General features: G+C 58.8%; 1 protein-coding gene across 1 annotated transcript; it reads left to right on the top strand.

The window, feature by feature from the left end:
- Window positions 1–999: 999 nt before the first annotated feature.
- Window positions 1,000–25,184, top strand: CUNH14orf132 (chromosome unknown C14orf132 homolog). Its single transcript, XM_045823261.1, has 2 exons — window positions 1,000–1,253; window positions 23,956–25,184. The coding sequence occupies exons 1-2, from the start codon at window positions 1,227–1,229 to the stop codon at window positions 24,178–24,180; spliced, it is 252 nt and encodes an 83-aa protein (XP_045679217.1). The 5' UTR covers window positions 1,000–1,226; the 3' UTR covers window positions 24,181–25,184.
- Window positions 25,185–25,586: the final 402 nt, after the last annotated feature.

The following is a 25,586-nucleotide window of genomic DNA, read 5'->3' on the forward strand; positions in this document are numbered from 1 at the left end:
CCCTCTCTCTCTGAGCCGCCGCTCACCTGCCCTGGACAAAGCCTCCCGGTCCTGGGCCACCTCCCCTCACAGGCCCCGTGAGGCATCGTTCCTGGTGACGAGGGAAAGGCCGGGGAGGGACACCACCGGGAAGGACCCAGTAATTCTCACCGACACCTGTCACGTCACCAGCCACCCCTTAGCAGGGGCCGCTTAGAGAAGCTCCTCTGAGGACACACACACGCGCCAGGGGAACGGCCCCTCTGGGCATCTCTGCTGTTGCCCTCACGTTAGCTACTGCACCTGCCCGGTTTGGGGTCCCAGAGAGAGAGGTAAGGGAACAGGCTCATAGCCAAAGCGTCCCCAGCCAAGTGGGCTGCGCCCTGTGCCATCCTGGAAGGCCCCATTCCGGCCCAGTCTCTGTGGCCTTATTAGCCATGTTGCAGCTCCCGTGCCTTGAAGACACCACGTGTCAGATACATTTTGTCATTTAACTCTCAGGTTCTGCCGTCTTCATGTTGCAGACGAGGACTCCCAGGCTCACAGAGACGCTGCCTTGCCCAGGCCATACCGAAGAGCAGAGCTGGCATTTAAACTTCCTTCTGCGGAGCCCCAGAGCACCCAGCATGCCCAACTCTGTGCGCTTAGCCTTGGCACGGAGCTGGGCCACCCCAGTCCTGGTCTTCAGGACCAGGAACCAGGCATGCCAACCCCAGGAGAGCGCTGCCCGCTGCGCCCGACCGGCTGGCCTCAATAGCAGGGGGAGGGAGCACTATGAGCCCTGGACTTGGGTTCAAGTCTAATTCCAGCACCGATCAGCTGGGCCGCGTCTGGCCTCAGTTTCTCCATCCGGCCCACACAGAAACATGATAGTGAGAGCTCAGGGATTCCGCCGCCCCGCCCTCGGGGGTGGGGCTGGACGTGGTCACGTGGAGGGGCACCCTGTTTTCCCCCTCCCAACCCCGCCCCACCCCGCCCCCGCACTCCGGGCCCTCCTCCCAGTCTCTGTGCGGAGCCGAGAGCGCTGAGCCAGCCTAGGGCGCCCACGGAGCTGGGGACGTGCCGCCGCGCCGCGGCTGCTGAGGTCCGCGCTGTAGCTGCGGGGTCCGAGGGCGCCTGCTAGCTGCTCGGTTCCCTCCCGGCCAGCTGTGCAAGCGGGGGACCAGCGGCGTCAGCAGCAGCGCAGCAGCAGCAGCAGTGACGATTCGAGCACGGGCGGCGGCAGCAGCCGCGACAACAGTGACACCATGGATCTGTCCTTTATGGCCGCGCAGGTAACGGGACGCCTTCCCCGCGCGCCCCACGCCGCCAAGTTTGGGCAGGTCCGGGGCTACGGTCTCGCCCTCCGCACTGGTGCTGGGTGCACGGGAGGGTTCGGGCCGGGCTGTGGCACCAGCGGGGGATCCACGTCCCTGTCCTTTGTCCAGAGCTGGGGGATCCCCACCTGGTGCGCGCGTCCGGGATGGCGAGCTCGGCTCCCCGGTGGTGGGGCGGGCCTTGCGCTCAGAGCTCATTGGGTTCACTCCTTCCCGGGCTGCGAGGGGCCTGGGCAATGGGAGGCGCCCAGTCCCTCCTCTCCCCGCCCCCAACACCACCTGCTGGCCCCCTCGGATACCCCAAGCCCGGGCAGCCCAGGTGTGTGCATCTGGATGGGCGGGCAACCTCTATCCTCCGGAGGCACCTGGTAGTCCGCCACTTGCTCCCCACTTCACTCTCTCCTCTTGAAGCGAGACCGGAACCGGAGCAAGGTGGCTGCTGTGTGACCTGCCAAGCGCCGGGCAGAGATCATTTGTTTTACCCTGTTCTGCTTTGTGCTGAGTCTGCGGCCATCCGCGCTGGGGACCATAACTCTTCCCTTGATGCAAAACAGGTTCCCAGCGGCGGGGAAAACAGATGCCTTCTCATCGCTTGGTCCTCAGGAACCCCCCCACCCCCACCCCGAGGTCTGAGGTTGGGCGATCTTGCTGTGTCTGTGTGGCAACTCTCTTGAACCGGAACAAAGGCACACACACCCGCTCTCCCCAGCTGTCTGTGGCCTTTCCCGGCACCCAGTCCGACTCCGGGGCAGGGCCGTGTTTGCTCCGGGAGAGTGGGTCCTGCAGCTTCTGTGAGGCTGGTTGTGTTGGGAGCCCAGACTCGGGAAGGGCCCCGAGGTTTCCTCTGCCCCCTGGGTGTGTGGCAGGGCCCACCTGCTGCCGTTTCATTGTCCAGGGAGCGGAGTTTGAAGACACGGTTTCCTTTTCCCCCCGAACTTCACGGCGGTGGAAGCCTGTTCAAAAAGTAACGGCAAAACCTAGGCTGTAGGGACAGCGAGTCCCCAGATGCAGGCATGAAAGGGCGCAGGGTCCCCCAAACTGACCCCAGGGACCCCCCATGCACTCCCTGGCTGCCCCTTGACGGGTTTTCCATCGTGCTACCTGCTCCCGTGAGCAACGCTGGCTGTCTGTGCCGAATTTTTCTGTCTCCTCCTTCTAACCCCACGCTCAAAGCATTGTCACGTGGGCGTCAGTTTGCACGGTGGGGACTTGGCTGCATGGAAACCGAGGTGGGTTCAGCGGGTTCATTTCTGGAGGGGACAGGCGCTCGCACCGTGTCTGTGCTTCCCCACCGAATCCCACCGAACAAACAGCTGGCGTTTCTGCGGTTGAAAGATAAATTGATCTCTGCTAACCCTGGGGCTGGCTGGAGCAGCATGAGTTGCTATGGTGACAGGGCAACATAAACATAGGGCTTTTTAGCACCTATAGGCTGAAACTGCGTGGAGATCTTTTTTTTTCTTTTTGGTTTATCATTGAAGTCTCGTGTGGTCGTTTTACTCCCATGGACAGAGGTTTGGGCATTCATTACCTGCTCAGTCCAGAAAGGAGCGGAGACACGAGGTGACACCCAATGGGGAGAGACACTAAGGGTGTCTCTGAGCACCTGCTGTGTGCCGGACGCCGGGCACGCGCGCCCTTTCGCACAGTGAGTCCTTGCAGGTCGGCGGCCTGGGTGCTGCTGTCCCCCGTCTTACAGCCGCCCGGTTCGGTCATTCTCCCAGGACGCGCCGTGGGGGAGGGGAAGGGGAAGGGCTGGGTTTCCAACCTGGGCCTGCGCACCTGTGGTGCTCGGACCCGGCTTCCCACCTCGCTGCTCCACCCCGAAGACACAGTACCCCCCCGAAGACACAGTACCCTCCCCCCCAGGGCAGGGCAGGTATTGAAAGACGACTCGTCTCCTCCTCTCCCCCGGGAAACGGTCTGGCCGGGGTGCGCCGCGCTCCGGCGGGTGGCGTCCCGGGGTCTCCCTGCCCCACGCGGCTGGGGCTTCTACTCCTTTGTCTGAAGCGTCAACAGCACTCGGCCAGCGTGGGGGCTCCGCACACGCTCTGAGAGTGCAGTGGCCGCCGGGTGTGGGTGACTGTCCCCACGCGGCAGCAGTGGGCGGTTTGACAGAGAAATGGCAGTGTTGCCGCCACCCACCTGTTCAGCACCTGTCGAGTGCCTGCTGTGGGCCACACTCTGTGTCGGACAAGGGGACGGGGACGCTGGCGCACAGAGTCGAACGGGACGTGGACTTCCTCGCTGGCTGCTCCCGGGCTACGGGGGAAGGGACGAGCCAAGCCATCTCCAGCGAGGGTGACCGAGGAGGCTGGCACGTAGTAGGTCCTCCACAGGTGTCTGTCCGTTAGGTGACTGGGCGAGGGCCAGACCAGAGGCGTGTGCAGGGAAGGGCGTTCCCAGGAAACAGCGAATTCGGTGTCGGGTGCTCCCCTCCCGAGCACCCGCCCTCGTTGGGACCCCGAGGACGGACACGCTGGTGGATCGGACCAGGCAGGTTTCCCCTGCAGGCCTGGCGACGGGGGCGTGCTAGGCAGAGGCGCGAAGGAGCGAGGCCCCGAACACGGTCCCAGAGTCCCCGGGGAGCAGGAGGGCAGGGCCCCAGGAGAGCTGGCGGAGGGCAGCCAGGGCCAGGTGACCGAAGGCGCTGCCAGCTAAAAGGAGACAGTCACTCAGTCAGTGGGCAGCGGGCGCCGCTGCAGGTCCCTGAGCAGGGACGGGTTTGTCGCCAAGCAGTGGCTTGGGGAAAAAACCCCAGCCCCGGGGGGAGGACCGACGAGGGGGGGGGGTGGGTGGGGTCAGGAGCGACTTCTGCTCGACAGGTGGATGAATAGACCAAAGAAAGCAGCACCTTCCGTGGGGGCCCCAAACCCAAGCCTCTTCCCCTGGGAGTGCTGTGAAGGGTGTGTGGCTCCTGCTCTAAGGACGCCCTCCCCCTGCAGAGATGCAGAGGCTCCGGGGCCTCCATGCTGCAGGAAGGGGACGAACAGGGAAGGCGCCTACTGTGTGCTGGGCCAGCACAGGGGACGAACCCCAGGGACAAGGAGTGCCTGTCCCCGTGTCCCTAAGTTGTAACCCCTCCCCTCGACCCCCGGTAACACAAGCTCACCCACAGCATGAGCTCCGTCTAGTTTGGTCCCGCACGGTCCCTTCAGTCACCAGCCCAAACAAACCGTGGCGTCCCTAGACAGTGCCGCCATTGGAAACACCTGGGAGCTCCTAGCCGTCCTGCCGCCCGGCCCCACCCCCACCCCAGGCCCTGCCCTGGGAGTCAGGGGCGGGGGCGGAGGTCAGGGTTTCCTTTCCATCCCCCAGTGGATTGCAGGGGGCGGTCAAGGGTGAGTCCCAGGGCTTAAATCCCACTGCAGGGGTGCCCCCCTCCCTCCCCTTCTCGGGGTGGAGCAGATCCTTGGCCCTTCGGTCCCTTTTAGGTCATCAAAGTCACGTGGCCCCTGGAAGTCACCCCAGCCTGGGATTCAGCAACTTCACACAGAGAGATCCAGAATCATATAACCTGGGAACTCGCTCCAAAGTCAAGGTTCTTTCTCCCTCCAGAGCACACCTGCCACAGGTGGGGAACCTGGAGCCTGGAGCTGGTGTCTTTACGGTTCCCTCAGCACAGACGGGGAGGAAACGGGGATCGGGGAGGCTCGGCCGCAAGGCAGAAGATCTGGGAGGGGGGGCCCCTCGCTCTGCATCAGCTTCAGAGGCTCACGGACCCTCTGATTATGTACATTTTAAAAATAAGTCATCGGAGAGGCCGGTGCTCATTTCTTAGGGCTGCCGAAGCAAAAAGCCCCACTGAGTGGCCTCAAACAGCGGAAACGTAGTCTCTTCCAGGTCTGCAGACGGGACGTGGAAACCGGGGGTCGGCAGCGCCGTGGCGAGTCAGACGGCCGCAGGCAGAGGGTAGTCCGCACCTCCCTCCCAGCACCGTGGCGTTGCCGGCGGCGGGCAGGCAGTCCTCGGTCTCCCTGGCTTGTAGGTGCCTCGCTGCGACCTTGGCCTCCATCCTCCCTTGTCTCTGTGTCTCTCCGCATCAGGACACCCGCCCTGGATGTCCTGGGGCCCACCCTCATGACCTCATCCTAACGTGATTACACCTGCAGAGGTCCCCTTTCCAGAGGTCACATTCACAGGTACCAGGACTTAGGACTTCTGTACATCTCTTGGGGAGACACGATTCAACACACGGCAGGGTCTGAAGACCCACAGAGAATTGAGATCGTGGTTCTTGTGTTAGCGGCTACTGGTCTTCGAGAGGCAGTGGACTGAGCCCTGGTCGGGGCCTCAGTTTCATCACCTGTGAAATGGGGGCACAGTCGCCTTCCCAGCCGCTCATCTGGTCACATCTAGTCAGATGTGCCCTGTGTACCAGGCCCTCCCTACCTGGAGTGCTAGGGAGGGAGGGGTCACAGGCCCTATGTGACAGGGTCAGGGGGTAGACACAGGTGCCCTGGGGGCCCAGAGGTGGCACCCTACCCAGCCCCAGAAGTCAGGGGAGGCCCCTGGAGGTTTGAATTGAGCCGAGTTTGAGGGACGCGTAGCTGTCACAGAGACAAAGCGAGAGGCCATCCCAGGTGGAGGGGACACATTGTGCGTGACGGCTGGGGATGGAACGGGGCTGGACACGGTGTCTCCTGCTGGGGGCGGGGCGTGTAAGTGCCCACGTGATCAGGCCAAGGCGGGACATGAGACCAGGGAGACTGGGGCCAGGCAGCTGGCTTCGTGGACGGGAACAGGTCGGGGTGACCCGGAGGGCGGGGGTCTGGCCGCAGCCCCTCGCCTGAGCCACCCAGACACACGGGCCAGGGCTGCGGGTCCTCTGGTTGTTCAAGGAAACTGAACATTTGATTTGCACCTGCAGCCTAGATTTTCAGATCTTGGCAGCTAATTAATTTTTTTTAACCAACCAACCAGCCAACCACGGTGTGAGCAGTTTCAGTTACTTCTTGCTTATTTATTTCACATATTCGGTGGCTTAAAGCAATACTTTGTCTTTGGCTCATGACTGTGTGGCCCCGGAGTGTGGGAGGGACTCGGGCAACATGGTCCCACTCTGATGGCATCAGCTGGGGCTCCGTGGCTTCCTCACCCACACGCCTGGCGCCGCCGAGCCACCGGCAGCTCTCTCCACTCGGCGGGTCAGCCTGCAGGCAGCCGGGCCCCTCCCCGTGGGCTGGCCTCGGGGACCTTGCACTTCCTGTGTGGCGCTGCCTCCCCTCCAAGAAGCATTCCCAGGTGGAAGCTGCCAAACCTCTTACGCCCGAGCCTTGGAAGTGCCAGCAGGTGGCTAACTCTGCTTTCCTTTGGTGGGGAGTCCCGAGGCCAGCCCAGATTTAAGGGGAGGGGATCAGATCTCACCCACCGATGTGGGGGCAGTGTGGGCGTCCAGGAGGCAGGACAGGAGTGGGTGGCAGCTGTTCTCGGGGGGCCGGCTGCTCCGTGGACCAAAGAGAGCAGGTGTCTGGGCGGGGTTCATCCTGCGGCCACTGGTATAATCTCTCTGGACTGGACAGTGGGTGGACAGAGCCGGACAAAGCCTTGTGGTCAGTGGCCAAGCCTGGAGAGACGTCAGTTATTACTAGGTGATAGGCCGTGACTTGGTTGGGTGGAACCATATGAAGCTGCTGATACTTGACCATTTTTGACCCACAAAATGACCTTCCGCGTCGTCAGCGTGATAGGTCCTACCTGGTAAGGTCCCTGAGAGGGTGAAAGTCGTGGGGTGTGGGGGTGGGGGGGTGAGGAGGCCTGGCGGAGAGTGGTGGGTCCCCACCTGCTGGGGACACCCGAGGAGGCTCCCTCTGCTCAGAGAGGGGACCCTCCCCCTCCCCTCCCCTTAGCCCTGCTCTCAGAACCCCACCCTATCGCTGGTGGGAGGTCACCGTCGCACCTGGCACATTGTGTTGACCGTGGGTGGGTCTTTCTGGAAAACTCCACGTGAGGCGTGGTCTACTCATAGCTGAGATGCCGATACACCCTCCCCCCCCGCCAGTCCCCCGTTCTCCATTTCTCTCTCCGTCTGGACCTTGGGAGACTCGCAGTTCATTTGCATTTTAATCATTTTTCACGGAGGGGAAAAAAACACAAAAGACATCTGGTGGTGTCGAAGAGGCACGTGTATTAGCTCTCGGGAGGGTCCTAGCTAGACTCGGGGATCTTTCCAAGGGGTCTGCACGGAACCAGCAGAAGTCCCCCCTCCCCCCGCCCTCCGCCGGAGGAACCTGGTACTGCCCAGGAAAAGAGGTCTCTAGGCAGGCTGGCAGTCTGCTGCTTAGAGAATGTTTTCCCCAGCCAGGGACCGCTCCTCTTCCTTGAAGCCAGAATTACCATAAACATACAAATCATCTATTATCTCAAATGTTTTTTAACTGAGGGGCCTGTCTTGTACTCCCAATTCCTGGAAAAAAGATTTAAATGTTTTATTGTCCTGAGGAGACCTGCTTCGGGAGAGAACACAGGGCTGCGTGTTTGCAGGGGTGTGGCGAGCCGTTCGGGAGGAAGGAGAAATCTGTAGCGCTTCTCGTCGACCAGATCTGCAGATGGTGTTTCAGGAGCCAAGGTGTTGCACTGGGCTTGGAATAATCGTATCTCACAGAGCTGAGAAAACTGGGGCATCTGGGGTGGACTGCGAGTCTCCAATTAAAAACTTGAAGTGTTTTTCAGAGCACCTGCTGTGTGCTCCAAGCCCTGCTTGGAGGGGGAGGGGTCCGAACCCCACCTCCCCCAACTCTGAGAGGATGGGGACCCATTTCTGTTCACTCTCTCCCTGCGTTCTGTCCCCTAAAGATGTCCCTGTACCCTCCCATCCTAGCTGCCATGTATCAGATACTTAGGGAGTACCAGGCAGGCCCTGTGGTGAATGATACATGGAATCTCACTGCATCCTTATAAGAGGTCCATGGGGTAGACAACTTTAAGACCCATTTTATAGATGAGGAGACTGAGGCTTAGAGAGGCAGAGTCAGATCTCTGTGCCACTTTAGCCCATTTTTAGAATCTGGTCTGACAGTCCCTACCTCCTGATTGGAGTATTTAAACCATTTACATTTAATGTGATGTTTTGTGTAGTTGGGTATAAATCTACTATCTCGCTGTTTTGGTTTTTGGTTTTTTTTTTTGGTACCATCCATTCTTTGGAAATTTTTCTGTTTATTTTTTTCCTTTCCTCTTTTTCTCCCTTCTTTTGGATTAAGTGCCAAGTTTTTATTCCACATTATGTCCTCTGTTGGCTGATGAGCTATAACTCCTTGTTCTGTTATTTCAGTGGTTGCTTCAGGATTTGGGGTTTATGTCTGTAACTTACCACGGCCCATCTGAGAGTGAAATTGTTTCTCTTCACATGTAGCGCGAGGACCTTACAATAATATGCTTCCATTTCTCTCCTCTCGGCTTGCGTGCTCTTATTGTTACAGGTTTCACTTCTGCATCTGTTATAAACCTTACATTGTAATGCCTGTTAAAAGTCACTTACCTTTTGAGGAGATTTAAACAGTAGGAGAGAAGTCCTGTGTAGTTTCCCACGGGGTCATTGTTCCCAGTGCCCTTCATTCCTTTGTGCAGATGGGTTTTTTTTTTTCCTGCCTCACGGACTTGGACACTTCTGGTTGTGCAGAAATGCTGGTGACGGATTCTTTCGGCTCCTGTATGTCTGGGGAGAAAAATCTTTTTTGGCTTTCATTTCTGAAAGTTTTTTTTTAAAAACTGGGCGTAGAATTCTAGCCTGACACTTTGCTTTTCAGAACGTTACTCCACCACCTTCCCGCTCGCATTGTTGCCAGTGTGCAACCTGCTGTCATTTCTGTCTTACCCCTCCGAACAGAATGTGTCTTTTTTTTTTTCCCCCTTTGGCTGCTTCTACAGTTTTCTCTGGACTGACTCCAAGCACATTGGTTACAATGTGCCTTCAGGTCATGTTTCTGCACGTTTCCTGTGCACGGGCTTTGGGCGCTTCCTGCACCTGCGGGTTTCCACGGGAAATTTCTCTGTCCTTCTCCACACCCGCCCACCCCCAGTTCTATTGAGACGCAGTTAACACTGTATACGTTTAAAGTGTTTAACATAATGGTGTATGGATATGTGTATGTATTGCACAACGATGACCCCCATAAACTTAGTTAACATTCATCTGCTCTTATAGGAACACTTCTGTGTTCTGTGTGTGACCAGAACTTTCCAAATCCGCTCTCTTAGAAACTTCCGGTGGACAACACAGTATTGTTAACTGGCGTTTCCGTGCTGCATGACAAACCTGGGACTTACTTATCTCGTAACTACAACAAGTTCGTGCCTTTTGGCTGCCTGCACCCAACCCCCGCACTCCCTGCCTCTGGCAACCACCAGTGTGGTCGGTTTCTATGAGTTTGGGGTTTTGTAGATTCCGTGGGTGAGGGAGATCGTACAGTATTGGTCTGTCTGACTGACCTCACTCAGCACGGGGCCCACGAGGTCCGTCCGTCCATGGTGTCACCGATGGCAAGATTCCCTTCTGCCCATGGCTGAATATATTCCACTGTGTGTGTGTGTGTGTGTGTGCATGTCACATTTCTAACCCATCCATTTGTCTACGGACGTGTGGTTTGTGTCTGAGCCCTGGCCACTGTGCGTAATGCTGCAGGGAACGTGGGGTGCAGGGAACGTGGGGTGCAGACATCTCCTCAGGGAACTGGTGTCGCTTCCTGCAGACACGGCCCCAGAAGTGGAGCTGCTGGATCACACGCTAGTTCCGTCCTTGAATTCTTAGTCTAACTTTCGGAGCCTCCGTCCTGGTTGCCACGGTGGCTGCACCAGCGTGCACTCCCACCAACCGTGTGCCACGGCTCCTTGTCCCCCTGCACCCTCGCCGGCACGTGTCACCGGCCCTCTTCCCACCTGCCGCATCCTGGCAGACGAGGTGCATCTCACCGTGGCTCCGCTTTGCATGTCTCCGATGGTCCGCGATGCTGAGAGCATTTTCACGTGTGTGCTGGCCATCCGAGTATCTCCTGTGGGGCAGGTGGCTATTCCGGTCCGTTGCGTAGTTTTGATTGGATTGTTCGGGGGTTTCGGCCGCTGAGTTCAGCTTCCCCCTCTCTGCGTTCTCCTGCGGAGAGTCCATTTGCACGTCGGTCGGGCTGCCTGAAGGTGGTCTCCCAGCTCCCTGCGGCTTGTCACTCTCCGGTTAGTCTTCTTTCTGTCTGTGTTTCCTTTTGGATGGTTACTGATATGCCTTCAGGTTCACCAGTATTTTCTTTGAATAGCCAATCTGTGCTACTCCCATCCCGTGTGTGATCCCGGATGTGGTAGTTGTCGTGCCTAGAAGCTTCATTTGGGTCTTTCTTTATACCTTCCATCCTCTTCCTCACACGGTCAGTGTTTCCTCTAGCTGTGTGAACTCGTGGCATAGAGTTACAACAGCGTTTTCATGTCCTTTCTCCTCGTTCTAAATCCGGGTCCCTTCGGGGCTGGCTTTGCTGGATGGTTTCTTCCCTTCGTTGGGTCAGCCTTTCCTGCTGCTTTGCATACCTGATGACTTCCGGTTGGATGCCAGACACTGTGAACTTGACCTTTTCGGAGGGTGGACTTTCTCCTAGTCCTAGCAATATTCTCCAGCTTTGCTCCAGAATGCAGCTGTGTTACCTGGAAACGGCGTGACGGTTTTGGGTCTGGCTTGTAAACTGGGTCAGGTGGGACCAGCACCACCTGCAGGCTGAGCACCTGTTTCCTGCCTCGGAGGCAGGGCTGTTCAGCGTACTGCAGCAGGCTCCGTGCAGTACGAGACGTTTTAAAGACCGGGTGAACTGGGCACTATGCGTGGCCTGCGCGTGCACCTGGCCGTGCTCCCTGAATCCTTCTGCGTGATTCTTCCCTGTCTCCGGGGGTCTCCTCGCACACACGTCCTCTGCCGAGTATCTGCGGTCCTTCTGCCGACCACCGGGAAGCTCAGTCCGCACAGCCGTCTCCTCTCCACACTCTGCCCTGTGCTCTCCGCTGCCTCAGTCTCCCCAGCTCCCGGTCCTGTGTCTTCAGCCAGGGAGTCCGAGGGTCTCTGCCTGGGCGCCCCTCCCTGCTCCACTCGCAAACACTCAGGTGGTAAACTGAGGCAGTCGAAGGGCTCACCTTGTTTGTTTCCACCCCTCAAGGCTCACTGTCCTTTGTGGCCTGATGTCCAATGTCTTGAAAGCCATTTTCATATATTTTGTCCTTTTTCTGTTGTTTCATTTGGGAGGGTAAATTCAGTCCCTGTTTCTTGGCTGGAAGCAAATTTTAAAGATTTTATTTATTTATTTTTAGAGAGAGGGGAAGAGAGGGAGAGAAACATCAATGTGTGGTTGCTTCTCATGCGCCTCTTACTGGGGACCTGGCCGGGAGCCGGGCATGTGCCCTGACTGGGAATCGAACCGGCGACCCTTTGGTTTGCAGGCCGGCACTCAGTCCACTGAGCCACACCAGCCAGGGCTGGAAGCAGAATTTTCTTAAGTCTGTGCTCCAAACGGCCCTATTCCCACCCCTCCCCCTCCCTTCCCTTGGCAAGAAGGGATGCACATCTGAGCCTGGCCCACGCCCTCCCCTCCCAGCTGTGGGACCTGGCCCAGCACTCCCTGTCCCTCCCGAACGGGCTCACACACCAGTACTGTGCACACTTACCTCGAAGGGGTGTCTCTGGTGCCAGAACTGGGGACCCGACCTGTGCATGGACGGACCACGCTCCTCTCCACGCTGCCCCTGCCAGTTGCGCTCCCTCAGGGTGTCCTGTGACAGGATGTTCCACGGGACATCGATAGAACCTGAGGGTGATCAGGCGGGAGGACTGTGTGCCAGTGGCCGGAGGTCGGGCAGCTCGGTGACCGGGGCTGGGTTCCCTTAGGCTCCTGTCCCAGGCACCTGGGCCCTGGCGAGCCTCATGCCCCAGAAGGATGAGAGCGAGAGGGCGGGGAGCAGGTGGCTCCAGCCTCACCCCCACCAGGGCGGCAGCCAACAGATGGGACCCTGTCCGGCCCCTCCGGACCCCCCACAGGCCCTCCTCCATCTCCTTGGCACAGCGCTCCAGGAGCTGATTACAAGTTCATTATAATCCGGCGTCCGGTGGCTTGGAGGGAGACCAGAGGGGGTAGGTAGACTAATGAGCCTCCGGGCCCTACACTCCCGCCCCTACACTCCCGCCGTCTTTGCCCCGCTGTGACCGCGCCGCTCACATCTCCTGGCCCCTCCCTGATGCCCAGGCAGCCCTTCCTCCTTCCTGCGGAGAGTCAGATGGCCTAATCAGTCGGGCGGGGTGGGCCCTGCAGGCAGCTGCCACGGAGACAACCCTGGGCCGTGATGGGGGCGTCGAGCAGCCACAGAGGAGCTATCGCCAGCCTGCCTCTGTCACCCTCGCCGCCATCCTGCGAGCACGTTACATGCAGGACGTGGCTCTCAGGTGTGCAGACAGGTGAGGCGGGCAGGGACTAAGGGGGCAGAGGAGGGCAAGGCCCCGTGCGGGCAGTGCGGCCCATCACACGCCCATTTCCGAGAGGAGGAGACTGAGGGCCTGGCCCCCGGTCACCGGGTAGGAGACTGGCGCCCAGGTGCCGGAGCAGGACAGCAGCTGGTGGATCACACCTGTTGCAGCGGGAGTGAGGGTGGCCTGAGCCGCAGACGCGCGTGGTCCTGCGTCACAAACCTCCACGGCCCAGCCATCCGTTAGCTCAGCCCTCTTTGCCTACAGCCTGTGCGGACAGAGCAGATTGTGGCTGAAGCAAATTATTCCAAAGGGCAGGCAGGCTGGCGCCAGAGAAGGAGCGGGGGCCCCAGGAGGCTGGAAGGGTGAGGAGAGGTCTGGGGGAGGGGACGCTTGCTCCTTCCAGAAGTGACCTTCCCTCGCCCTCCTCTGGCCCCCGGAGCTGCGCCCGGCCCTCCCCCGGAGCACCCTCCCGTCTCAGGTTCCCGTCTCGTTTGTGTCAGGAGCCGCAGAGCCCGGGCCCAGGTCTGTGAATATTTCATAAACGAACCGAGGGCGGGAGAAGCAGGGAAAGCGCGAGAAGAGCTGGATGGATCACCGTGTCTCACATCAGCTTGCCAGCATCCCTCCGGGGGTCTGCGTCGCAGCTCTCTCCCCGAGGCCACCCGTCACGGACAGCCCCCAGCCCTGCTCCTGCACCCACACCCCGTCCCTGAAACCCCCCGGGCCCCAGCACCCTTCCCTGTCCCCTGCGGGGTGACTGCTGCTTGCCGGACCGGGGGCTTCCCATGGAGCATTTCGGTCCATCCTCTGAACAGGCCCATGGTGTGAACCTGCAGTAACCTCGGTGTGAGCCTGTGGTGCCTGTAGTGTGTGAGCCTATGGGAGCCGTGCAGTGAGCCTGTGACAACCGCAGTGTGAGCCTGTGACGCTCCGTGGTGCGAACCTCTGGCGACCTCGGTGTGAATGACGGCGATCGTGGTGTGAAACCTGTCGTGGCCCTGGCGTGAACCTGTGATAACTGTGCACTGAGCCACAATGACCGTGATATGCACCCATGCTCGCCACGGAGCCCCCCGTGCTGGCCACGGTGTTGACCTGTGGTTGTCCCCGGTTCACTAGAGCGGAATGGGGCCCGGCGCAGTTCAGACGTCTGCAGGGGACAGTTGACGGGACTTGGGTTTGAATAGAAGGCTGACCCCTCTTGAACTCTGGATTTCTCTGCCAAACCAGTGACTCAGATGTAAGGCCACCAGCCCTCTTGTGATTATGGCCACCCCTGTGCGTCTTTGCCGTGACCATCTGAGACACCGGAGGGTCTTTCTCGTTGGAAGGATGCCTTCTCTTCGTAGAGGCAGCGCCTGCTCCCCAGCAACCTTCCACAGCAACTCCTCTGAGCGCCGCCTTGCCAGACCCCCCAGGGAACAGGCCCAGATTCCTCCTCCAAACTTTGCAGCTGAAGCTGGACCGGGGTTTTCGATAGAGCATTGAAATGCTTTCTTTGCCCCAGGGCCGTGGAGCACCTCCTCTCTGGGGGGCGCTGGGCCTCACGGTCCTCAGGGGGCCCTGGCGTGCCCCGGGAAGAACCCAGCCTTGCTTCTGAGATGAGTTCTTGTCAACCAGCAGGTTTCCCGTGGCCTTGGCTTTGCTCAAACAAGCCGGTGAGCGCCTGTTGCATTATTTGCTGTGTGTGAAGTATTCGGGGTCAGAGGAGACCGCTCAGGTCCTTCTCGGCTGAATCAAAGAAGGGGAGGGTGTCAGCCCATGGCAAGGCCATGGCTGTCATCACATAAAGAGAAAAACCTTTGCATCGGATGCTCGCGAAACCTCCGGAGGTAGTGGAAGCCGGGGTCCTCCTGTGGGTTTGAAAGCTCAGTAAGCTGAGGCCAGGGAGGTTTGTAAGCAGCTGTGACTTGCAGCTGTGAGACGGGTGTCAGCTGTCCTGGCCGGGCCCCCGATGGTGGGTGGCCGTCCTCAGGGGTGAGAAGGGGCATCCCTGTTGACACGCCACCTGAAAAGGAACCGAGGTTCTTCTTTAAAAGTCTTCTCGACCCACGGACCAGGACTGTGGGTCTTTTCGAGGAATAACAGACCTCACGTCTGGTCTTTCTTTGCCTGTCTGACACTTAGCCTTCCCCACGCTGGGACTCCACTCAGGCCGACGCCGGGTGGGCGTGCGCTCTGGCAGGGACCACGCATGACACAGGGCTCCCTCCCTCCCGTGCACAGACAGGGGGCTTTGACCTGGCTTTCCGCACACAGACGGGGGGAGAGGAGTCTTCCCCTGGCTTCGGACCCAGTCGGGCACCCAGAAATAAACACTGTGTGGGCAGCTGCCCGTGTCCTGAGCGGGCTGGCACACAGCCAGTTGTCTGAGACAGTGCCTGGCACAGACAGTGGAGATGGAGAGAGACAGCCACTGAGCAGGTCCTGACTCATGGTACCGGCCGGTGTCGGACAGAACGACCCTTCCTCTGCGGGACAGACTTCTTCCTGTCTGTCTATCAGGATACATCTCGAGGGGCACCTCCTCCTGGAAGCCTTCCAGGAGCTTCCTTGGACATTCCAGGGGTGATGCCCTGCCTTGTGTGATACCTGTCCTTTCTCCCTGCTCGCACAGGTGTCCCCGTGGGGGACACCTTGTTCCCCGTGGGGGACAGGCTTGTTTAGCCAAGCCAAGGGACTCTGGCTTATTAAAAACGTTCTCCTGTGCACCTCCAGGGAGAGTCCGCCCACTTGTTATTGCCATCTGTTTCATGGCACCGCGACCACCTGAAATGATTCGGCCCCACAGAGGAGAGGAGATTGAAGGTGACCCAAAAGGGTCCAGGCGGGAGGTGAAGATGCAGGCGAACCGTTGTCCCTGCTGCCTTCGCTGCAGGGTGCGCGAGCTCACTGCTGCACGGACGCTCTCTCCCGATTTTACTTCTTCTGTTTGTGCTAGTCCCCACCCCTCTCCCTCCGCCCTCCCTTCCTCCCCTCCTCCTTTCTCTTTCTCTTCCTCCGAAACAGAGACCCCATGGTTTTTCTCTTTGCCCCTCTGGCTTCCCCAGCCCTCCTGGTAGGTAGCAGAGGCTTGTTTAGCCAAAGAATGAGTGAAGCATCGAACAAACGGATTTCCCACCCATCACCCCAAGGCCTGAGGCTTCACTCCACTCGGTGAAAGGGAACTTCGTACGATCAGAGGGTGATTAGGAGAAGCTGGCTCACTGCAAGCACCCACTTGGTTCCACTGCTGCCGTTCAATCACCCCAAAGAGGCTAGTGGATTAATTAATTTCCGACAACCTTTGCCAGCTCTTCCCTAAGGAAGAACGGAAAAACTCCCCGTCACTCTCTGTTTGCTGTACTGATGTGCTGATGCGCAGAGGCGGTGGCAGGAGCATCTCGTAGCTGAACCACAGAGACCCAGCGATGCCTCCACCCACGGGGGCCGCCAGGGAGGGTGGGGCACGCCCGGCTGCTCTTGGCTGCTTCTCCTTTCGGTGCTCGGCCAGGCTCCTGTAAAACCTAGCTCTGACCCCTGACTGCTCACTGTGGACCATGCACAGTGGACACGCCGTGGAGGGCGCGGTCCCGGAGCCCCGGACCACCTCCGTCTAGCAACCATTTCCCCACAATTGCTAATCCAAGGTGCCGCACTCTGCTGAGACAGCATATCTCACGCCGTGTTGTGCCGAGTTGCTGGGGCAACGGTTTCCAAAGAGGTGAATTTGCTCGTTCCTGTTAATTCTGTGATGTTCTCAGCCTTTCCAAAAATATCCTCCTTTTCCTGGGTCCCATATGGGTCCAGATGTGTTTGACCACAGGGCATAGAACTACCTCACCCACCATGTGTGTAGGTGTTGTATCGAATGCCACAATGCACAGAAGTGATGGAGCAAACGTTTTTTAATTTAAAAACATCTTCTTTCCATCTACTCTGTGAGTTCCTGTGCTAGGCGCTGGGAATTGAAAGAGAAATTAGATTCAGCTGGTGTCCTTAATGAGCTTGCGGTCTCTATGGAAAATAAGTGCCCAGCTAACCGGTCCCCTGTAATACAGTGTAACACAACGTAACACAACACAGTGTGACGTTCGTGCACACCTGACTGCAAAATAATGTGATGTAACCAATGCAACAAGGCAACATAAGTGCACAGCTAACTATAATATAATGTAACATGACTATGATATAACATAATATAACATATACTATGGCATAATGTTAGTACACACCTATTATATAATGTAATATAATGTAGTGTAACTAACTTAACAAGATAATATAAGTACACCGTCAGCTATAATATAATGTATTGTAACTGTAATATAATATAATGTAATATAACATAGTTTAATGTTAGTACATATTTAACTCTAATATGTAATGTAATGTAATGTAGTATAACTAACATAACAAGGTAATATTAAGTACATAGCTAATTATAATATAATGTAACAAACATCACATAATGCAATACGAGTACACAACTATAATGTCATATAGCATATAGCATAATGTAATGTTAGTACATAGCTAACTATAATGTAACATAATATAAGCTAATACGACAGTATATAATAATGTAGTAAATATAATGTAATTTTATATAATTGTAATTATATAATTATATAGAATAACCTTAATTATAAGTGTATGTAATAGTTACATATAACATGTAATTATAACTATATATGATACTATATGCAATAATACACTGTGGTGTAATGATGTAGCCACTCTGTCAGCTGTGGGAACGGGTTAGTGTGGGGCCCAGGGGAGAGGCCCACCCACTCACCGAGAGTGACAGTACGGGCTAGGAGCTGGCAAACCTGGGTTTTGATTTCGGGTCAGTGACTCGTGAGCTGTGCAAGCTCAGGGAAATGACTCCCCCTCTCTGAGCCCCCAGTCCCCACCTCATGCTGGAACGGGGGGAGGGCGAGGCGACACCACGAAGTCACGGCCCCCAGTCCAGAGCCGCCCTTCACTGGGAGTCGGTCCCTGCTCACCCCGCTCAGCCGCCTCGGGGAAAGGACGTGAGCACAGACAGAGGACCCGCGGGTGGTGGGGGCAGGAGCGCCTGTGGCAAAGTCAGCAGCGCGAGCAGCAGGGCGGCTGCGGGAGAACACCTGCAGTCACTGCAAAGCGGGGGCGGAGCCAGGGCGGCCCACCCCACCCCTGGGTGCAGGGCAGCAGCCCTCTGCCAGTTGCTGCAGGACGAGACTGATGTCACCGTGGTTCAGTGTTACCAAGGGTGGCACTGACATAAACACAGATGTTGCCCTGGAAGCTCTCAGTGTGCAGCCCACGCCGGTCACTGTGTCCTTGTGACTTGTCACATTTCAGGTGCTGCAGGTGTGTGACCTCTGCCTTCCCCTCTTTGAGGGGAACAAAGAGTCTCCTCTCTCTGCCCAGCACAGCGTCGGCACCCAGAGGCACCCCTTACAGTGGGTGTGAGGTCTGTGGGGCCCGTCGCCTGTCTACAAGCATGCGATGAGCCCCGTGGGCTCATTCAGGATACAACGCACTCCTGCCCGTGAAGGGCCCGGCTCGTGCCTGGCAGAGAGCCGCTCTCAACAAACGCTAGCTTCGGTCTTCATGTGACACACCTCGTTGAACTGAAAACTCTTCAGCGTGTGAGCACTAGCCGGCAAGAGCGACAGGCACTGACACCAGGCAGCAAATGTTGCCGCTCCCTCCTGCCCACGTGGAGGAGAACACGGAGAGGGGGGAGGCTGTCCGTGGTGTCAAATCTGAGGGAAGGGGCAGAACTGATTTTTTCTTGGGTCTTTCAACTAAAGAGCCTCATTTGGAGGCAGGGTCTCTGCAGCACCTCACCCCAAAGCGTCCTGGGGCTGCTGTATGACCCCGTGAGGAGGCCTGCGGGGTCTGGGGTCTGGAAGCCCGGACGCCGTCCCCAGACATGCAAAGTCCACACGAATGATCCCAAAAGCCTGGAGCCCGGCCGCGCACGCCAGACCAGCCGGCACCGACGGGGCCGGGAGCTTCGGCGTTGACAGGAGGAGGCAGAGCCCACCCACCCGCTGGCAAACGGGGCCGAAACGGGGTCCATCTGGGGCTCTTCGTTTCCACCTCCACCAGAACCAGAGTGTGTGGGGGGGGGTGAGGGGGGGTGGTCAGGAGCACCCGCTGGGCGGCACGGCAGGCAGAACACGGCGTTTGCTGGCAAAAGTGTCTGTGCATCGGGCTTCTGTACAAGGTCTCTGTTCTCCGGCACCTTGCCCGTCGCCTTTACCCAGCACACGCTCCAGCTGCCGAGCACTGGGGTACAGCCAAGACGGTCGGTCCCGTGACAATGACCCTGGAGTATCGCCGCGAACTCCGTGCTCTGCTCTGGCGGTTTGGACTCGGGCTCCGGGACTCTGGAAATGCTTCGCCCGGGTCTGACCACCTGTGAGGAGGAACATCACCTCCTTCCCAGGCTCTTTGACTGCCCAGGGCGGGTGGGGGGTGGACAGGAAGCAGCTGGAGCCTCCGGCCCGGCAGGCGGGGCAGCGATTGAAGACCTCGGCCTCTTCCTCCGGCCTCGAAGGCCCCCGGCTCAGACCCTGACATCTGACCGCGGCCTCCGTGAACTCCTCGCGCAATGGAGTTGAAGGTGCTGGGTGGTCTGCTCTGGACTCCCGGAGATGCTGCCTTTCTCTTAGGCCTTTCAGGACATGAATGCGTGTTGTTCTGGAGGGGTGGCTCTTGCTGTGTTTGGGGGGCCCTTCTTCCCAGCACAAGCTGTGCCAACCTTTTTTTTTTTTACAACCTGGAAGTCTATGTGGGGCCCTCGGCATAAACCCCTCCTTAAGGAGACGTCGTCAAACCTGGGCTCGTCGGCATTTCTTCCAGCACTCCCCAAAGGTCTCACATGAGGAAATTAAGGGAGCAAGATATCGTCCTGCTTCCACTTAATATTCCTCGCCCCAGAGCCCTGCGCTTGGAACGGGAGGTACCTTCTGTACTGAGCCGGATGGCTTTGCTGAAATGCCCCGCCCCCACCCGGACCTCAACACCTGTAGCCGGAGCTGGGCCGGCAGCCCAGAGGCCCTGCACCCTTGGGCCAAAGGAATGTTTTCACTGTGAAGAACTGGTATTCGTCTTCCTTACATCTTTGGTAGAATTTGCCAGTGAGAGCATTCGGAGGCTTCTTTTTCTCAGGACCTTTTTGCCTCGGTTCTGCACACCGTGATCTCGCCGTCGGCTCTGACAGGAAAGCCTTGGTGAGGCAGCTCGGACCCGTGCTGCGTGCACCCCCACCGCTGGGGGTGCATCTGGGCCCGGGCGGGGTTCATGTCCCGGTTCCACACTCAGCGCCTTTGCTGCGCGTCTTTGGGTCGCTTCCACGCACACACAGCTTGGAGCGAGCCCAGAACCCGTGCGGGGTCCTGCACGGAGACGGGGATCCCCTTTGTCAGCCTTTGCCCCCGGGACTCTCTGGCTCCCAGGGGCCCTCTCTCCTACCCCTCAGGCTAGCAGTGCTGTGTTCCTGTGGACTTTTTTATCCTGTGCTGTCTGGGGCCCAGCTCTGCACTGCCACATGCCCGCTGGGCAGAGCGGGAGGGAGGAAGGAAAGACAAGGGCCCCCCACCCCCGCCCCCTGCACTCTTCCAGCCACGGGCCCTTTTCCCTGTTCCTGATCCTCTGGCCAGAGAGAAGCGTTAGGGTCAGGGCTCGGGTTCGGGGTGCCGGGTCCCTGCTGCCACCATCTCTGCCACGGAAGCATGGCTCAGCCACTGAGGCTGGCCTGGGGGCGGGGCCAGAGAGAGAGAAGAAAAAAGGGAAATAATTGGGGATTCCCCCACCTTCTGCAGCCCCAGGAGCCTCTTGTCAGTCCTCTGTCTTTCTGCAACGGTGTTTGCAGTGGGGGCTAAGAGGTAAGGCGGGAGAGCCCAGCACACCCTCTGACCGGTCCATCCGGCTCAGGGTTTCTCCTCCCTGCAACCCAGCTGCTACCCACCATCCACAGGGCGGAGTCCCGGAGCCTCGGCTGCAGTGCTCAGAGCTCCTCGCTGTGCGTGTAGCGGGCTTGCTCAGGCCTGGCAGGCGGCAAGAGCCTTTCATTGTGTTTTAACTTTTCCCTGAAGGATCCCCTGAGCCTGGGCTGAAACTGCCTTTGTGTGGGCAGGAAGCAGACCCAGCAGGGGCCCGTCCGGCAGGCTCAGCAGCACCGGCAGCCAGGGCTATGCATCCTCTGGAGGGGCCCTGCCCCTCCTGGGTCCCCTCCAGGCCTCCTGGGGCCCGCACCTGCCCCTCCTGGGCCCCCTCCAGGCCTCCTGGGGTCCCCTCCGCTTAGTGAGATTGCACAGGCAGGAGATGATGGCTCAGGGCGCCTTTGCCTCCCCGCCGCTCCCGCCAAGGGTCTTCGGCCCCCACCTGCAGGACACGTTAGCAGGAAACCTCCTTTATCCCCGCTCACCTTCTGTGGGCCTCCTGTGTCTGTGCTCGCACTCCCAGTGGAATTCACTTAAAACTAGCGAGATCCAAAAGGGGAAATGGGGAAAACCAAACCGCTCTTCTAGGGCGAGGCTGTGAGGGGCAGCCGGTTGGCCAGCTCTGGGCCCTGGGTGCCTGGGGCCCACCCCGCAATGACAGCCAGTGCGGCCCTCACAGGCACGGCTCAGGAGCACCGAGCACTGCAGCCAGCCGGCGCCGCGCCTCAGCCTCCGGAGCACGTTTCACCCCCACAGCACCCGAAGGGCGATCCCCACTAGTACACGCCTTTCACAAACAGGGAAACTGAGGCCCAGAGCGGGTCAGTCACTTGCCCGTGTCATTCAGCCCGAAGAGAACAGCACGAAGCCCAACCTCGTGCCTGACTCCTCGGCCCGAGGACGCAACCCCGACCCACCCTGCTTTGTGCATGAGACGCCCATGTGTTCTCACCTCCGATGAAGCGTTTGTAACGCCATGTTAGGACTGTGTCTGAGTCCCCATTCCTTTTCACTGTGGAGCCCTTCGAGGTCACAGGTCAGAGGTCCCAGGTGACCCTTGGCACCCCCAGGATCTAGCCAGCACCTTCCGGAGCCGAGTGCGCCTTCAGAGTTTGTTGAACAGATTGGGAATGGATACACGGCACCCCGAACCTGCCCAACCTTCTATGCGGATCATGGAGATCCTGAGAGAGCTTAGTGATAAGAGGAATTCTCTCCTGAGGTTTGTGGGCTGGCTGGGGGCAGCCCTGGGATTTTCCGATGAGCTAGGTCGCTGGGGGAGCCTGGGCCACAGATGGCGCGCCCCAACCCGACGAAACCGGGGACGGGGCCCCTCGAACACATGGCAGCCATTTCCCGGGGTGGCCACACGTAGAGTTGCCAGGCCTAGCCAATAGAAATACAGGACACCCTGTTAAACTCGAAGGCCAGATCATGTTTTAGGAAAAGTATACATTTTGCTATAGTTATTCCAATGCAATATTTGGAATATATACTTACACTAAAAAACATTACTTTGTTGTTTATCTGAAATTCAGACCTAACCGGGAGTCCTGGGTTTTTCTCTGTGGCTTGCATCTGACAGTCCTCCCCGCCCGACTCCCGCCTTTGGGCCGTCTGTACCTGACTGTCGCCTGCTTGGTGTCCGGCAAGGACTTCTGGGCACGGGGCTTGACCTTGGCCATCCCTGCCCAGTGCGTGGGGCTCAGAGAGGGAGGCAGGGCTCCGGCGGGTCTCCTGGCCCCAAGGAGACAGAGGACAATTCAAATGTCTTCACTCACGCACACATGTGACTTTACGATCCACAGCCCAGGGGCACAGACTCTATCTTGGTTGAGGCCAGGCTACCACAGTGCCAGGGAGGGCCCTGGGGACGGCCTCTGAAGGGCGGGGTGCCCACCAGGGTATGGCCCGCAAGCCCGCCTGGTGGAGCCGGCACCGACAAAAGCCCGTTCTCTCTGGCGTCCCCGCCCCCCAAGGGCGGTCATTATTCAGGGAAGTGCCGGAGCCGTGGCTGGTGGCTGTGCTTTGAAGATTTCCCTCTGAAAGGCTTTTCTGTCCCCTTCTCAGGACAGGCCCGGCTCTGGGGAGACTTATGTAACCTCTGTGTCCTCAGCAGGGACAGATGGGGACCGGGAGGCTGTGTCCTTCCTCGGGGCAGCCCTGCTGTGGGAGGCAGGGTAGGGACAGTGTGGCCCCCCCAAATCTGCTCCATTCTCAGAGGCCAGTGACTGCACCTGCCCTCTGGTGTGATATGCCCAGTTGTCACCTGGATGAGGTCCCCCAAAGTGGCCTGAAAGTGGATGGGGCCAGCGGAAGGGCCTTTCTGAGGGACCTTCCGGATGCTTCTCCCACAGCCTGTCTCCGAGGCGACTCCAGCCCTTGTTCTCTCCGTCTGGCCACGAGTCGGTTCCCGATCTCTGACTCCCCACGTCCGCCGGTGGCGCCCAGGCTGGCCTTCCGGTCCGTCTTCTCTTCACGTGGCTGAGGGGGGTTTGGGGGCCCTACGCTCTCCTGCGGAGCTGTGCCCTGCGTTCCGGCAGCTCTGCAACTTTCACGCCGTGGGCCTGCGGGGTTCTGTGGCCAGCAGTCTGCCCGATACATAACAATGCTTGTGCAAGTGTGTGCGTACACCCACGCACGGGGCGAGATGTTTACCCATGCATTATTCACAGTAGGAAAAAACCAAGACTCCTAAATCTCCGGTTCTAGGGCAATAGACTGCAGCTTGTGTTTATGAAAGAATATTATTATACAACTATGAGAATGGGACTTTGATGCACTTTTCATGCAGGAATATAAACCCGCATCTTTAAATGTGACTTCCCCTCTCCCTCCCTCTCTCTCTCTCTCTCTGTCTCTCACGCAGATAAGAGATTTGGGAGAGAAATACCCAAATGTTAGCAGCGATTATCCCAAAGTGGGGGGCTTGTGACTCTCATTTTTCTCTTTATCTTCTTTTACATACTTTTACTGCTCTAATCTAAGCGGAGCATATAGTACTTAACTCAGAAGACAGTTAGGGTGTTTTACAGCCCCGCGGTCTTGGAGGGGCCAGCCCCGCTGCCGACCAGCTGGCGGCGGAGATGCCCAGGTACTCGGGGCCTTGGCTCTTCCCTCCGCAAAACGGAAGTGTCTGCCTCCAAAGGGTCTATGGATACTAATTTGTAGGGATTAAAGTGTAAACCGTCGATGATAAAGGCGATTATACACATTGTGTCTTTGCACCGAGTGGCTCGACCGACCCCTGTGCCTGCAGGGGGCGCTTCTCCCCGGCCGGCGCCCCGTTAACTCTCGCTCTCCTCGTCCACAGCTGCCCATGATGGGAGGAGCCTTCATGGACTCGCCCAGCGAGGACTTCGGCGCGGAGTACTCCCTCTTCAACTCCTCCACCAACATCCACGCGGCCTCCGGCGGCCAGGGCCAGCCGGAGGAGCCTCCGCGGTCCTCCAACGACGCCGTCCTGCTGTGGATCGCCATCATAGCGACGCTGGGGAACATCGTGGTGGTGGGGGTGGTGTACGCCTTCACCTTCTGAGGGGCGGCCCCCCCACCCCCCACCCCGGTGCCGGGCACGCGGGCGGGGCTCGGTCCCGCGTGCCGTGGCTGCGGGCCTCTGGCTGCGCCCCCGTTCCAGACCCAGGAGTTCCGGCCGCGGGCATGGCCTCCCCGGGCGCAGCGGCCGTGCGTCTGGGATGTCCCCTCGCAGCCCCGATGGTAACACTCCGCGCTGTGGTCCAGCTGATGCGGGAAACGCAGCAGCGCGAGCTCCCAGCCCCATAGCCGTGGCGGGCAAGGCCTTTGAGGGGCCGAGCGGGGAATTCTTAAAACTGCTTTCCAAGAACAAGAGGACTGAGGGAACAGCCAGTTCGGTTCAGAATACAGACGTCGTTGGGCAAGCGCTGGCTGGCGGTGAATAATCACTCGGGTATCTTGTTTCCATGCAGACTTACCATGCCGGGAGCGTGGGGTGCAGGCAGGAGCCCCCTCAGCATTTGAGTGTTCCCAGCCCAGTCTCGCCCTCCCCCCCGCCCCCCGGGGAATGTTGGTGGTGGTCTCCAAAGGGCTCTCGAACATTCCTCGTCCAACTTGCAAGCAGCACCTTCGTCACCAGAAACCTGGCCGCTCCTGAGACCCACCCCACAGTGTCAGGAAGCCCAGGGATGGGGAGACGAGCGGTGACACGGCGGGACCTCGGGGTGGCGGTCCTCCTCCGCTGGGTGGACTTCCTCTTCCTGCGAACAAGCGCAGAAGCCCCCTTTAGAAATGAGAACTGCCGGTCAGTGCGCTCTTCAGGCCACGCATGTGAAGACGCCCCTCGTTCCCTGAGAAACCAGGCTCTTCGAGATGAGTGAGGCCCTGTCCGCCAGTCACTGGGGGGGGCGGGCGGGAGAGGTGTGTGGTCGCCTGTGGTCACCAGGCGCAGTCGGGTGTGGAGGGGCCAGATCGGGGGATGCCCCTCCCCCCGACTCTGCTCAGGGCCCTCTCTGAGCAGGGTCCCCCCTCCCCGGCTGCCCTGGGGGCAGTGTCCGTGGGTCTTGAATGCGCGCAGGGTGGGCGGGCGGGGCAGTCAGACACCCACATTGTGAACTCGCTTTGGCTGCCGCGTGGTCTGTTGCAGGCGTGAGCGTACCTGCCCAAGTCCGTTCCCGGCATTCTTAGAAGCCAGCGGCTGGGGGCCTGGCAAACAGGGAGGCCCCCCCGCCATGAGGACGGGAGTGTGAGGCGACATGCTCGGGGAGCAGTAGGAAAAGGGTGCATTTTTCCTCCGACCTTAGGAAAGGTCACTGTATAGGGCCCCCTTCTGGAGGGAGTGGGGGGCTCCCTCCCCTGCGGGCCGGGTGGCTGTCTCCCCGCTTTCTCCCTGCGCTGTACAAGACGAAATAAATGTTGTGAGCTCCCCCTCCATAGTTGAGATACCAGAAAGGCTGCTTAGGAAGCCCT

This window comes from Phyllostomus hastatus, unplaced genomic scaffold, assembly GCF_019186645.2.
Source record: "Phyllostomus hastatus isolate PE091 unplaced genomic scaffold, TTU_PhHast_1.1 phas_scaffold_501, whole genome shotgun sequence".
Taxonomy (NCBI): Eukaryota; Metazoa; Chordata; class Mammalia; order Chiroptera; family Phyllostomidae; genus Phyllostomus; species Phyllostomus hastatus.

What these genes read in the sequence shown, in the direction of transcription:
- CUNH14orf132 (XM_045823261.1), top strand. Translation starts at nt 1,227, where the DNA reads ATGGATCTGTCCTTTATGGCCGCGCAG. An exon ending in TGTCCTTTATGGCCGCGCAG is followed by an intron (nt 1,254 to 23,955) that starts GTAACGGGACGC and finishes CCTCGTCCACAG; the next exon opens with CTGCCCATGATGGGAGGAGC.